Source organism: Vanellus vanellus (genome assembly GCF_965231255.1).
Source record: "Vanellus vanellus genome assembly, chromosome: 2".
NCBI classification, from domain to species: domain Eukaryota; kingdom Metazoa; phylum Chordata; class Aves; order Charadriiformes; family Charadriidae; genus Vanellus; species Vanellus vanellus.
In genome coordinates, this window is record NC_138906.1 from 62,785,391 (window position 1) to 62,801,120 (window position 15,730).

The 15,730-nt window shown below is 39.1% G+C and overlaps 1 protein-coding gene across 2 annotated transcripts in view; it reads left to right on the top strand.

Moving 5' to 3' along the window:
- The window catches only part of CLASP2 (cytoplasmic linker associated protein 2), a 149,426-nt gene that overhangs the window by 23,644 nt on the left and 110,052 nt on the right, over positions 1 to 15,730 (top strand). For both annotated transcript variants that reach the window (XM_082499122.1, XM_082499121.1), the window contains exons 3-7: positions 2,663 to 2,766; positions 6,291 to 6,382; positions 6,731 to 6,806; positions 8,080 to 8,177; positions 15,561 to 15,631. In XM_082499122.1, coding sequence (XP_082355248.1) covers positions 2,663 to 2,766; positions 6,291 to 6,382; positions 6,731 to 6,806; positions 8,080 to 8,177; positions 15,561 to 15,631 — 441 coding nt within the window. The remainder of the gene's footprint in view (positions 1 to 2,662; positions 2,767 to 6,290; positions 6,383 to 6,730; positions 6,807 to 8,079; positions 8,178 to 15,560; positions 15,632 to 15,730) is intronic.

The following is a 15,730-nucleotide window of genomic DNA, read 5'->3' on the forward strand; positions in this document are numbered from 1 at the left end:
AAAAAATCCAAACCCTTCTTTTCAAACTGTAGAATGAAGGTAGCTGCAATAATTTATTCAGAGGAGAAAGGGAAGAAAAGAGAGATGAAAATGCTAAAATTTGATAATGGCAGCTGAAGATGTCAGTGAAATATCCAGAGCCGGTAGAATTAAATATTCAGATTAGGACAATTAGAAAGTGTTCAGATACAGCAGGAGGGAAATTCAAACATCAGCAATCCAGCTCTGGTGTCCCCAACATCAGAAGGACATGGGCCTGCTGGAGCGTGTCCAGAGGAGAGCCACGAGGAAGATCCGAGGGCTGGAGCACCTCCCCTATGAGAAGAGGCTGAAAGAGTTGGGGCTGTTCAGCCTGGAAAAGAAAAGGCTCCAGGGAGATCTTATTGCAGCCTTCCAGTACCTAAAGGGGGCCTACAGGAGAGCTGGGGAAGGACTTTTTATTAGGGCATGTAGCAATAGGACGAGAGTGAATGGCTTGAAACTGGAAGAGGGAAGGTTCAGATTGAACATTAGGAAGAAGTTTTTCCACTTGGAGGGTGGTAAGGCACTGGAACGGAGGTGTCCCTGCCTATGGCAGGGGGGTTGGAACTCTATGATCTTCAAGGTCATTTCCAACCTAAACCATTCTGTGATTTGTCTAGTAATAATCGTGGTACAGAACTGGCTGCTGTTTTAACGTAGGAACGGAGGACTGAGGAGACCTCCTGAGTTATTGATTCTGTTACCTTTCTTTTGCTGGCAACGGTATTGTTTAGTTATTACTATAAAATCATTAAGTACTGCTAAAATTCTTTCAGATCTCCCTTTCAAAAAAATAGGGCAATACAGTTATTTCTTTTGTGAGTAGAATAGGAAAATTAATTTTATAGCAGTCAGCAGCTGAGAGAGATGAGGCAGCAACTGTAAAATACGCTCAGGTGTTTAGAGATACGCTATCAAATACAGCTGGAAGTGCTTTAAGCTACTACTGTGTCTTTTTTTGTTGGAATACGAACAAGTCTCCAAAAGACTCAAGGTAGATGTTGTGCCATTTCTAGAAGTTTGGAATAAATGGCACGGTAATTGCAAACTTAGCCCCAGCTTAACTAGAGTCCAGGAGCAGAAGGATGGGCTGGGTGGGTATGGTGGTCTGTGTTGACTAAGTTCCGCCTAGATGATTTGACTGATACTTGCAGCTCTTAGAAAACCGTGGATGAGGTCAGAAACAAAAGCCAATGCAGAAGGTTGAGCTGTTGACAGGTAAATGTTGCTGTTAGCATGTGACACTGCTTTTTCTAGGTGGTGTTTCGCATGCTTATGGTGATCAGAGGGCTGGAGCACCTCTCCTATGTGGACAGGCCTAGAGAGTTGGGGTTGTTATGCCTGGAGAAGAGAAGATTTTGGGAAGACCTTATAGCAGCCTTCCAGTACTTAAAGGGGGCCTACAGGAGAGCTGAGGAAGGACTTTTTACAAGGGCATGTAGCGATAGGACGAGGGGGAATGGCTTCAAACTGGAAGAAGGCAGATTTAGATTAGATGTTAGGAAGAAATTTTTCACTCTGAGGGTGGTAAGGCACTGGAAGAGGTTGCCCAGAGAAGTTGTGGAACCTCCGTCCCTGGAGGTGTTTAAGGCCAGGCTGGATGGGGCTTTGAGCAGCCTGGTCTAGTGGGGGGTGTCCCTGTCCATGGCAGGGGGGTTGGAACTCGATGATCTTCAAGGTCCCTTCCAACCCAAACGATTCTATGATTCTATGCTTATAGTAACTTTAACAACGCTGTCTTGCAGGAAATGAGATCTCCAGCACTTCCATGTCAGTTGTACTTGCTGAGGGGAGGCGGCACGTGCTTGGTGTCGTCACGTCTCATTTTGAAGAACTGGTGCCAAAAGCCCTGGGGGGGAGAGTCTCGCAAAGCATGTGTGTAGACACCAGATGGAGGACTGGGAACCAGTATAGCAGGATGTCTTATACGATGCTGATCTAAGCGTTCATTCAGATAACTTTCCTAAATATTATAACATTAATTTGTTTATCAGATGTAATCATAAACTGCTCTCTGGATAAGTAAGCAAAAAGAATTGGCAAGTCCTTTCATTTTGAGTGAGTTCTGACTTTTAGGATGTAACATCGTCGGCTACCATGCAATTTTAGTTAAATATTATTTGTGGACCCTTGTTTACTGATACTTTTACTGAAGTAAGGATGGGTTTCCAGAAGATACATTGTGTGGATAGGAGTATTTAAAACTTCCAAAATTTTTGTAATTAAACAGCAAAATCCCACTGATTTTGAAATAGTCTTTTTTTTTTCCTATGCCTATTCTTCCCCACTCACCAGGTGTAGCATCTTTTTTCAGAAAAGCCCGATATTCAGAAGCTACTGGCATACTTTTTGAAGATTAAATTGAAGTAATTCATACAGTTTTTAAGATGGAAAACTTCATTCTTTTTAGCCTGTTGGAAGATACTGTTTTCTTCAATTTCAGTCCAATGCATTTGTTGTTAATCTTGTAACATACTCAAAAATATATTTGAGACATTAAGATATTGTGACCAATAAAAGTGAGCTTTTATTTCTGAATGAAATGTATCTTAATTCTGTTTCAGGAAATATGCTTAAGTATTAGAAAATCTTCATTGGTTGTTTAACATTTTTTTTATTTTTTTTTCCCCCTCTTCTGTAGTTCTTCTGCCTTTGATAGATCGTATGGGAGATGCCAAAGACCAAGTTCGAGAGCAAGCACAGAATCTTATATTGAAATTGATGGATGAAGCAGCACCGCCCATGGTATGATTACTTGATGTAGATTCAGATGTAGGCCTCCAGTGTGCTTATGACTTATGCATGAGCTTGACTTTGAATATGTCACAATGTTATGGTGACTGTTAATGGTGTAAATGTTAACGATACTCTTAATAGATTGACACTTATGCATTGTTTAGCTAAAGATAAAAATCTGGCAGAGTGCAATTCTGCAGGTTTTGCATATCGTAGCTTAATTCTGAGTAGATGTTTTCATGTCACGTGGCAGGATGTTGTTAATTAACGCATGTTTGAAATACCCTCCTGGATTTGAGTTTGCATAATGGAATAAATAAGTTTATTTAGCTCTGAATTTATTTTAAGATCAGCTTTGTACTTGAACACGTAGCAGTAGTCTTTCAGTTGAGATGATACATTCTAACCTAGAAAATCTGACTTTCTAGATGTGTGACTAACATGCTGTGTGAACCTTGGACAAACTGAGGTGGGGATAATTTGCCCTCTGACTTAGGTTGAAGTTTGAGTTGAGCAAACTTTCTCACAGTTCTTAGCGTTATGTGGCTTCCAAGTGCTAAATCTTACATTTCTGCTCTCTGAGTCTGAAAAATGTAGGATTATTTAACAGGATTATATTGGTTGAGCAATGATGTTATTTGGAACTCTAAGGACCCTGGTTGTCAGTAAGAATTTACTATTTGAGTTTTTAATTTCTGAAGGAAATCTGTTTCTGAGTTTTAAGCACAGAAGTTAATAGGGAATGTCTTATTTTTTGTGAACGAAAATGAGATTCTTTTACGTGATAATCCCTGGCTTTGTTTATTCATAGATACAGGTTTGAATGTTTGTGCTCAGGGAATAAGATTTTGCAGACTTGATCTGCAGTGAGAAAATTGTTCTCAGTTGCTTTGTTTGCCTGATAAGAAAAACAGGTAGCGTGTTGGCCAACTGTAGAAACATATTTATCTCCCTTTCAACATGAGGCTTTTTCTCACATGATTTAGTCACAGATCTGACTGGGATCCAGGGATCAAAGCCTCGTAGTGTCATCCACAAAGACATGCCTTTACCTTTTCAAGAGATCTAGTGTTGATTGTGTTCATTGGTGAAGAGGCATTGCAGCATTTTTTCATGCCTGAGTGCAGGTAGTTCATGAGTGACATGTTCCAGTGCCCAAGATGCTCCCAACTAGCTGGCACACAGACCTGAAAGATTTCTACAGTAATAGCATTTGGTTTACTGCACAGCAGAGCATCTTGGAGACGCCTTCATTTGAGCAAGTGCTGATAAAGAATGTGGTGATGCTTCGTGCTGGGCCCTCATCATGAAAGAGTTTTAGATTACTGGTCTGTCTTTTGGTTTCTGAGGAGTTGTTAGGCTGCACACACTGAGGTGGTAGAAGAAGGCTTCCATCCCCTTTGAAGCTTACTCGCAGTGTCAGAAAGAATACAACGTTCATGGGGTCCAAGGAACAGCGTGTATAAGTACGAGAAGGTATAGCTCTTCTGGTAATTCCCCTAGGGTGGGAGAAACCTGGCTTCAGTTGTCTGCTCTCAGGACAGCTGATGTATCATTAAAAATTTGGATGAAAAGCATGAATCATCCTCACAGCAGGGAACGAAACAGAAAAGTCTTTCCTGTGCCTCCAGCCCTGAAATACAAATGAGTTTTAGGCTCCCTTTACTGCAGAGAAACATCCTTTTGGAAGAGTTGGGTGGAATAATTTTTGGGGGATAAGTCCTGCAAGTTTCTTTCCAATCAACTCATCTTGTCTGTTCTAGTGTGTTTGTTGAATAATATTTAATTTGTCCTGTTGTCAATTCCCTTTTCTTGTTTTAAATGTTTGGGGTTTTGTTTGTTTGTTTGGTGTTTTTTTTTATGAGTGGGAACTAGATGTAGCTGTTTATGGGCAGGAAAGCATAAAAATAATAATATAGGTGGTATAAATGCATGAATGGGATAAAGGGAAGTTGACACCAACTGTTACTAGCAAGTTGTGAGAGTTGAAATTTATAAGCAGCCATTTGAATTTCTCTTCAGAAGAATTCGGTTCTTAAAGTAGGGTTACTTTAGTGAAAGACTAAATTTCTCTTCAGTCTGCTTTGTTTATTTCAGTACTTTACAGTTATCTTTCTACCTGTACTTTTGTACACCTAGCAAGGAGATTTCTTTTTTCCCCATGTTTGTCCGGGACAGTGAGTTAATTGGAAGGACGTTTTCTTCCGTAAAATCCTGTTCTTTGTTGTTAAGCTCTGCAGTTTTGGCAAGCCATATCCTGCTTGTCTAAGGTTTGTTTTCTCTAAATGTAATGAAGTATAAACCAACCAACCAAACAAGAAGCCACACATGGGACAAAGCGATCAAGCAAGTCTCTAATTGGAAATTTTTATGTCTGCTATCAAGTGTGCTACCTCATTAATAAAAAGGATGCACCATTCCCTGCTTTTTCGCTGTCTCTGTTGATCAGTCGCTGTTTGTGAGTTGTTGTGGTGGTTGTTTTTTTTTTTTTTCCGAATACCGAATAGGATTGCAATAATTGGTATCTAATACATTTTAGCAGATTTGTGTGGAATGGTTATACGTCGCAATCGCCCTGCTTTGGGGGGGGGGGGGGGGGGGGGGAAGGGGTGCCAGGGATGAGGGTGGTGCCCAGGCTGCAAGATGTGCAATAGGCAGTGTGCATGCGTTACTAGGCAACGCTGCCCGCGGATGCTGGCGAGGCTGCAATGGCAGCGCTGCAGCCTGGGGAGGAGAGGAGGGGGGGGTGTTGTTGCAGCCGGAGCCTGCGTGCATCTGCTGCGAAATTCCGCTGAGAATCCCAAGGCTCGTCAGCTTCACGTTTGCGCTTTTTGCGCCGTAACGCGCGGCTAGAGGACGGCGAGGAGATGGAAAGGTAAAAAGAGGAACTGAGGAGGGAAAGGCTAAAAGCAGGCAATGAAAAAGGAGCACGGAAGAAGGTAAATGAGGGTTTAGCCAGCCTGGGGAATCATACTACGGGGAAGTGGCACCAGCACAAAAGGAGATACGAAAGCAGAACAAAAATGGAAGCACAGGAATTAGAATGAATGGGCAAGAAATAATTTAAAAACGAAGAAATACATTTAAAACAGAAGTAGGAGAGAAGTGGACAGCAGGGGTATGGATAAGGACGAGAGCTAAAATGGATGAGAGGAAATTTTGGCAGGGAAACGGAATATGTAGCAAAAAGAATACAGCAAGTTCTGCTTGAGTCAGTAGTCTGTAATGTTAGTGTTTGTTTTGTGTGTGTTAACTGTAGCAATTCTGTATGTTTTTAAGAGCTGTTTCTCAAACGATAAAAATACTCAGCTAAATGATTTTTAGGAATTGTTTTTGGCATAGGAATAATCTGTGTTGTGTTCCATACTGTGGATTTTATAACTTAATTTTGTCTGAGAAGTGCCTTTACTTTTCCAGTGGACCTGTCTTCTGTTATTGTTTTGCAACCATTAAGAATATAATTATAAAATATGGATGGAATTACATTGTATTGTGCTCCTGGTAATCAAAGACAATTATTTCTGTTTTTATAGTACATTTGGGAACGCCTTGCTGTTGGTTTTAAACACAAGAATTACCGATCCCGAGAAGGAGTGTGTTTGTGTCTTATTGCTACCTTAAACATGTAAGCTTTTTGTTTCTATGGAGATGTCAGGGTTCTATCCTTCTTCTGAATGTCCATTTTCTCTGAAACTAATAGTTTAGGAAGTCTGATTCAATTAAGTTAATAAAAGGGAAAAATCAAACAACTTAACTTGTGAGCTTTCTGAAAGGAAGGCTAAAGGTATAGTATTTTTGTCTTACTTAAAAGTAGACAAAGGAGTAGTGAGAGATAGATGGAGTTTGAGTGATGTAAGATTGTGTTATATCAATGCTGAGCTAAAAGTTAACTTCTACGTAAAGTATTTTCTGGTATTCTGTAAAAAAAAAAACAAACCCAAAATGTTTAACTTTTTTTTTTTTCTTTTTTTAGTTATGGTGCACAACCATTAATCCTTAGCAAGTTGGTACCACATCTGTGTACAGCGTTTGGTGACTCGAATAGTCAGGTAAGGATTTCATTACTTACTAGTACTTCAACAACTCTACTTTGACAGAGGAATGAAAGCAAAATAAACACAGGCATTTAAGAAAAGCTGATAGGCTTGTCGGTATACAACAGATCATTATTTTCTACCACGAGAGACAATAAACCCATTTTTTTCTGAATCAGTCCATCCATTGGAAGATGAAAGTAGAGTTGCGAAGGCAGCAGTGTTGTGATATACTGGCCCCTTTAGTTTTCTCTTCAGGAGGTTGAAACTAGTCATTGCTGAAAATAGTTGTTTCTTATGAAACACGTTGAAAGAAAAGAAAAAAAATATACTGACAAGAAGAATTGCCTCCAGAAGGAGCCCCTACATGAGACGTGTAATAGTCTGCCAAATTTGCTGAAGATAACATTATCATTTGCAGGACAGGTAATGATTTCCTAAATGGAACCCAAATGGCATTTGAGCACATGCAAGGACTGCAGTTAAAATCAGATAATTAAGTAGGAACAACTGCAGTGAAAATCAAGGTGTAGTTCATAGTGGTGACTTCTGAACGTCAGAAAACCTTCAAATGGAACTGGATAAAATCTGTCTTGATTTATCTGAAGTTGTGTCTGAGAGAAAAGACTAAGAATACAGGAAGAAGGTAGCATTGGTAGGAGATAGGCAACTAAATAGGATAGGTCTTTATGCTTCTTATCTGGGTGCAGCAATGTCCTTGTCTCCTCTGTATAGTGTAGGATTGTTCTATTCTAGAGAAAATCTGTTATGAATTTGTCTTGTTTGTTGATCATTAGTAAAGATGTAGTTCATATCTTGATAGGGCAATTGTGAGTTTAGTTTGAACTGTTGCAAAGAACACTCTTGTGGGCAGTCAGGTTCCTTTTCCGGAAGGGCCGTGTGGTGTGTAGAAACAGATAAAAGCAAGACAAAGTGTCAAGACTGGGTGCAGGGACTAACTTTTGGAAGTACTGTCTACTGTGATAGAGTCCTAAATAAAGCACATTTTTTCCACAAATATTATTCTTATGTCAATCCCAGAAATTCCCTCTAGAGCTGTTATTTCTAGGATTTTTCATTTACCATCTGGAGATGCTCTAACTTGGAACAAATGCCATCTTGAAATAACAGTTATATTTCCTTTCCCTTCCATCCTTACTGTTTCAACTGTTTTGTGAAATGAGTTGGCATGCAGATTGATAGAAACTGGAAGATTAGTAGGTTGTCAGCAAATGTTGTTTTGGTTTCTGTAACCCTGAAATTAACAATTTAAACTCTGTGTTCACAGGTGAGAGATGCTGCCATACTAGCCGTTGTAGAGGTTTATAGACATGTAGGAGAGAAAGTACGAATAGATCTTACAAAGAGAGGAATTCCCCCCGGAAGGTGAGTTAACTGCTTTAACTTTGTAACCCTGAGCCGTTCTGTGTTACATTTCTTTATCAGAACTTTAAACTCACTTAAAACTTTGTTTTAAAATTATTACAATTTTTATTTTATCTTCTAGTTAGTTTTGCTTCCATCGTGATGTTAACTACTGTTCCTGACTTTCTTTTGCTGTTGTCTTTTCTGCTTGGAAGAGGCTTGCAGGTGTATAATGAAAAGCAGCCTTACATTCACCATTTAAAATTTAAATTCTTCTTTATTAAGAGAAGCCGAGAGCTGGACAGTAGCAGAGAAATGTTTCAAAATTAAGCAAATGTGTACTGAGTGCAGTGGGAAAATAATTAGAAAATACTGGAATATATACATCTTGTCCTTATTCTGGAGTTGCTGTTTAGCCTCAGTGTAGAAGAGTCTCAACTGAAGCACTTAAATCAATACTTTTCATGTATTGTGCATGTGCGAGAGAGAACAGTGTGTGTGTACACGTGTAAGTGTGCAATGGAAGTATGGTTAATCAACAAGCTATTACTTTCTTGAAGATAATTATAATGGAAAAATTGTCCTCCCTTGCTTCTTTCTAATTACATCAGACCAATCCTTTCCACCCTAGATGTTTGCTTATGGGCTACAGTTTGATGAGAGAGGGATGCTTTTCAAAATAACTACTTCCCAGTTCTGAAGCTGCAATTCTGGGGTTCAATGAGAAAAGAATATTCAAAAGGAGTGTTCACTGATCTAACTGTTACACATGCCGTCACAGGACACTGGATGTTTCTTTTTCTTGCAAAAGGTGCAAGGAAGTTTGGAAAATACGTACTTCATCGATCCTTTCTCTTCCTGAAAAGCAATTCCAGTCTTTAAAGGCTGGTCTGTGTTGTGTGTAGATTAGTTCATGTGAAATAAAAGTAGCCATTGTTTTATTGCTACCTTGGAAAGGATTTCTGATTTTCTAGAAAACTAGACAGAGCTTGAAGTTGTACTTAGTGGGAAAGAGTGTTTATACAATAAAATCTTTAATTCTTTATTAAACCAATTACACTTATTTTAAAATGTGTTAAGCCCTTATCAATTAACATATGACTTTACTCTGAGCCTTCGTCTCACTTCCTGATTTTGATAAAGCTGAATATATCTACTACATGGTGTCAGAGAGATTATCAGAATGGATACTGTGCCTCATCAGACCCCTCTAAAAACTATTAGCCCTAGTTTTTAATGATGATTTGTCGGGTATCAAAATATTATAGAAGAATGGTGTTGAATTTATTGTTTCACATTCCAGGCAGAGTTCAGCCTGCTTGGACAAAAGCTTACCCTGCCTATGGGAATGGGAGGTTATACACATTCTCTTCTATTTAACAGCTGTCACAATTTTAGACTATTAAGAGTTTATGTGGTTACTACAAAAGTTTAAGCTGTGTTACTACTACAATTCCAGAAGTTGACTTTCATAGCAGGTAATTGGAACATACCAGAGAAGATCCTTCTCTCATTAAGATAGGGTCTTAGACATCTTTTGCAACATAGAATAAGAGCAAAAGAGCGCGGATAACAGCAGCCTTTGTACTATGAATGTTGGGTCTGACCAGAAGTTCAGGTTCAGCATTCATCCTGTCCACTTTTCCATGTGATGCAAACTGAGTAAATCTTGGAATCCAAATAGGATTAAACACCATAGGAGCTTTGTATCCTCAGGGCAATCAGCAGCTTCTAATTTAGTTGCGGTAGGTGCCAAATTGTTATTTCTACTGTCTGAATCAGTGGAATACAAAATTCCCCCTGATCTGAAAGCAAGGATGGTTCTACCATTTGCATTTACATAAGGGAGCGAGGCTCTACTTGGTGCACGGTAAGCAGGTTGTTGCCACTGAATCTCAACTGTTTTGCACCTGACAGTCAAGGCTAGTGTAAAATAATACACGAGCTGAGTCTCAGTGCTGTGTCCTCTGCAGTAGTTTTCACCTTGGGATGAGGGGGGAGTTAGGATTTACGTGAGTTGAGCGTGAGACTACTGGTCGCTGTCCCATCCATCGCTCCTGTAGTCTCCTCTTACTCCTTCACACAAGTAACAAGGCGATTGACAAAGCTCAGGAAAGACAGATTAGCTCTGTGGTAGCTCAGACTGTTGTTCCTTCAGAGGCAGACCTAATTTAAGGCGTTTCTTCCCCAGTGCCTGTCAGAAGTTTTTTCCCTTCACTTGGATGCATTAAAATTTTCATGTGGTTATGCAGGAGCTATGATCCGTGGAAAAAGCCTTTGATGTAGAGTAGCATCTTATCATTGTTTTGAGGGGGAGTCTGTGTTCACATTTGTGTGTCTGGGTAGGTTTTAAGGGTTTTAAGTATTATGGATAATCTGTGGTTCAGACGCAGCTCTGTTCAGTTGTTGAGTTCAGCCTTAAAGAACTGCACTGCAGCTCCTTTGCTGTACGGCAGTGCATTAAAAATTGTGTGTAAACGTAAATATTAGCAGGAAACCCCATTACTTCAGTATTTGGTGCACACGTGATTTAATAGAATGTAGGCTTGTTTAGTTTACATAACAAATTACACATTAGAGATCTGTGTGTTGCTGCTTGAATGCACTCTGCCCTAAAGCACTGAAAATAAGAGCTCGTGGCTGCTGAAAGGAAGGCAGGAAAGTTAATCAAGCATTGTTTTGAGAAATTGTCCGACTTCCTTAAATATGCAAATGGTATGTACATGTTCTGTCTACATAAAGCCAAATGTAGTTAGTAATTTAATAATGGTAGGCTTAAAAGGTTTTGTAATCTGCTCCTGGTAGGTTTGCCTTTGTGGAAAATACTGGATTTTCGAGAGAAGGTTATTGGACTTGTTGGAGTCTAGGTAGCCAATAAAAGAAGATGGGGGTCTTACTTTTGTAGTTTGACTCTACTTGCTACTATTTTGTTTTTCTTCAGTGGGTTTTTATTCTTTACAGAGATAAATGTGTGAGTTTAAATTTGTTTATAAATAAAATCAGTGAGTTCCTCTTTCTATTTGTTACTTTTCAACTAACAAATCTCAGAATAATACCGTGCTTTCTGCCTGAAGCACATTCCTTGTTCAGAAAAATCAGTATCGAGTCAGTGGTTGGAAATTTGGATGTTGTTCTCCCTTTTGTTCAAGTTGCCGCCAAAGAGGTTTGACAATCTGGTATTGGGCCTGTAAGTTAATACATTTGTGAATACTGAAAGTGGATGTTATATTTCTTGTTCTGTGAGCCAAGAATAGTGAACAGGTTTTGTTCTGTTTGGGCCAAATTGAATTTGTTACAGTATGGAATCTGTGTGACTGATCTTCCTTGGATGGAAATAATATATGCGGCTCTGGGTAGCAGTTGCTTAGTATGAGTGTCTAAAGCTTTTTAAGATCTTTCAGGAAGTCATCTGGCAACTTTTCCCAGTGTTGCTTGAGAAACATAAATGTATAAAAACCAGTTATTTGTTTAGTTCTTGTGTCTAGGGCCACAAGTTCATATCCTGTAATGTTTTTGCCGTATGCATTTCTGAACACTGCATTTTATGTGGTATGCACATTCTACTTATCTGTCTAGTTCAGTTGTAGATGAGGTCCATCTGTATGTCCAGATGTGGACACATGTCTGTGCAAGCTCCCCCCTTTTTTTTTTGGAAGGGGAAGTAAGGGAAAATAAGCACAAGGTTTCATATGGGCCATTTCCTGCTTTAGACTCACTTTGGACATGAAGAGCAGTCTAGTTACCACCCTTTCTTCTTCTTTATCCTCCTGCTATTGACAGGGGAGTGGTGCTTTTTTGCCTCTTCATCACAAGGTCCAAACTTTTAGGTATCCTCCCTGCTGCCTGTCAGGCAAACAGTTGAACTCCATCAAGCATCGTCATAAATAACAGCTTTTCAGTCTAGAAGTGTGGCGCATATTCTTTACTAGCATCTGCATTTCCATGTGCGTGCCTGTCAGCTCAGGCTGTGTCCTAGAAGGGTACGCATTCTTCTCATTGAACATAATCACCATAATATGCTAATGCTTTGATAGAGACCTGTCACCTGTTTTAGGAGAGGGTTTAGCAGGTTGCCAGGAGCCCCTGTTTGAAGCACTACAGCCTCATACATTCATTTGTTCACCGAGACAGCAAGAATCATCCAGCCCATGCAGAAGTGGCCTGCTGTCCTGAACACGTTTTTCATCAATGGGGATTTTTCCTTTCATATATGAAGTTGCAGACGACCTGTCTGTGCCTTTTTGCAGAAAGAAGATAATATTTTCACTGGTGACATGGTATTTGTATTGACTGGTGACTTCAGTGATTGGTTATGTATATCATATCCAGACTTGGGCTTGCAGATATGAGATAAGGGAGTAATAATGTTGCTCTCCTCAAAGAAAGTTCCTCATTGATGACGACGGTGAAAGCAGTCTTCACCCGGCCTTGTAAACTTTCTTGGATTCCTCTTGGCCAGGTCCTGTAAACATTCTTAAATTGATCGTGGTTGCAATAATTTTTGAGACTGTAGCCAATACTGCCTTGCTGTCTGTGACTGTGTGAAGAAATGTGAGAAGAGAAGATGGTAGCATGAAAAGCTGGTTGGGAGGAGAGGAAGGAAGAAACTTCTTGTGAGAGTCATTGCAAAGGAGTAGTTACAGTTCCTGTAAACTGTCCTAAAAGAGAGGGTTGGTCAGTACAGCTTGACCATTTTGTCAGCTGTGTTTTACTGGATTTTACTTTTTTTGTAATTATGACAAAATACTCTTTATTATGCCTCTGGTCATAAGGACACACTTTGAAAGCTTAAGGAGAGGCAGCACTGTGGTGTTCTCCAGCCTGCACTACCAACTACATAGCATCCAGTGCTGACAAACACATATTTTTTTAACGTTCATAGCAAGTACTTTATCAGATACTTCACTCAGAGTGAGAAGCAACATGTGTATTATTGTAATGTATTTACAAGGAAGCATTTTATGTTTGTCTGTTTAAAATGCTCAGGAAAGCATTTTTGAAAACTAAGTTCAAAGGAGCAGGAAGTATTTTTTTCTTTTGAGTTCTTTAAAATACGTGTGCCAAATGCATAATGTCAGCCTAACAGGATATAAACATTAAAGTGACGTTTTAATGGAAATCTGTTAATCTCTCTACTCTTTGTGTTCAGTTTCTCTCAGGATAACAGTTTCAGCCTTTCCGATGTAGTTTTAAGTCCTCCTCATTAACTAGGCAGACTGTTAATGCAGCATTTGGTATGGAGTCCAGCAGCGTTGAGGGCAACTCCCAGTCACTGGTAAACAGTAAAAATACTTCCTATGGTACCTACGAAGCAAATGCATTAACTTCCTTTTATGAAAGCAAGATGGCATAACGCATTACTATGCGTATTGATTCTTGTGTTAACTTTTCACTTTGTACGTTTGAAAGCACATCGCCCGTTAATGGGATTCCATGTGTCATTAGCAAATGCTAGTACCTGAAAAGCATTTCATATAGTAACTCTAGTTTTGCTTTTTCAAAGTCTAAGTGCAAAAAAACCCACCCTATTTTGGTATAAATTGCCTTCGGTTTACAAATTGGCCTTTTCATTAAAAGGCTGACTTGATATTAAAGCAGTGTAGCCTGACATCTTGTGAATGGCCGCCACTTCAGACATTTTGCTGTGGCTGCAATGGCTGTAAATGCAAACGTGGCGCAAAAGGGAGAGGGTAATAGCTCCCAGAGAGAAGACTGACAAATATGTTAGGGGAAGATTATCCAAACTACTACTGAGCTACATATAGTTTTGGGATAAGACGAGATGATAGAATAACTGCTGGTTTGATGTTATGGGTTATTGACTTACATGATTAAGGGGTTTTTTGGTTTTGGTTTTTTTTAGATGCTTGCAGTAGGGCAGACCTTTTTGTGGAATTCTTGGCTAAATCTGGGTAGTTCCTGTTGCGGGGCCTGTTAAGTACAGGACAAATTTGCCCTCTAGCAGATTGCTTTGAAGTATTTGGAAAGTAAACCCAACACATTGTGAGAGTCCTAAAACATTGGGAAGTGTGGGGAAGGGCTCAGGCTTTTTACACTGTTGTCTGGCTGTGTTTCATGGTTTTATCACGTTCTTCGTTATGATATAAATGAGGTAGCAGGGAATGAAAGGGGTATGCAGTGTGGCAGAGAAGTTAGACTGTGCACAGCCTCTCTATACGGATCATTGAGTAAAAGTGGTGTGTGCATAAGGAAATACTGAAGTTAAATCTTTGTATGTCCTTGACTCTGGTCCTGTATGTATTGTGAGAATTTTCATACCCAGGCACCGTCCTTATCCATTTTTCTTGGTTTGTCTTGAAAGAGTTTGGATTGTGGGTTGTAAATGGAGCCTTTCAGTATTTGCTCTTTTAGCAAATTTTGAATAGGGTAACATAGTCTCTAGTACTGGTGACGTAGCTGAACTGTACCTGTTTGGAGAGTTGCAGGCTATCATGAGATTCATCTTTCATAAGTCTGCATTTAAGGTCCTGTTAGTCTCGTAGCTAAAACTTCACATGCATCTTGGATATTACCATATTCTGAGTAGTCTGAGATGCGGAAAAGTCTTTGGAGAAATATAAGAAGATGTTCTCAATTGTTTGCAGTTGAATAGTGTATTATGTCAGTACAAACCCATTGCTAGCCTGTGGGTCACGTTTTTTTCTGTGAGATACTTCCACTGCTTTTATTGAGTCTTCTGTAGAAGTGATGAGAAATGCCTGTTGAAATGTTTTGCCAACTTTCTTGCTTGAATAGCATTTTCTCCCTTGTGGGACTAGATTGCAAATCTAGAGTATGTTTGGGGCACTTGCAATGTGTTTTCTATTATAAGAGTTTAAATTAGCGGCGTGTATGTTGAACATAACTAAAGTTTTTAGTGTACCTTAAGTTTAGAACAAAAGTATTCCCCCTCCCGCCCCCCAGTGAAATTACTACAAAAGTATTTTCATAACAAAACTGAGGAAACATTGAGGAACAAAAAATTTGGTGAAAATTAGTATTTGTCTCAGAACAAATTAAATAGTAATCTCTATTTTTTCCCACATTTAACATTCTGTAGTTCAAATTGTTGCCTTTTAGTGTGGTGTATAAATAGGGTAATATCAGTCATCTGAACCCAATATATACTATTACTGAACCTGAACTTTAGAATTTTAGTTATTTTTAATCATGCTAATAACAATGCTTGCTTTTATTCTTTGCTAAATTGAGTTTGTTTTCTGTGCATTTGCATGAAGATGCTCAACCACAGAGGAGTCCTTTGGGAATCGTTTCTAGATATTCTTAATCCCTTGTATATTCTGTATTACTGCTTTATATGTGATAATAAACTGATATCTGTTTTCACCAGTAACCTGGGGGATTTCAGAGTTGTAAAGATATTTTTGTTGTTGTTCTTTACAGGTTGCAAACCATCTTTGCTAAATTTGATGAAGTAAAAAACTCTGGAAATATGATTTTAAGTAGTGTCAGTGGTGAGTATGAAAGATCATGTATTTACAATCCGTTTTAGATTAAAACAAGATAAATATTTAAATGCTGGCATTATCAATGTGAGAAGGATGACTATAAAC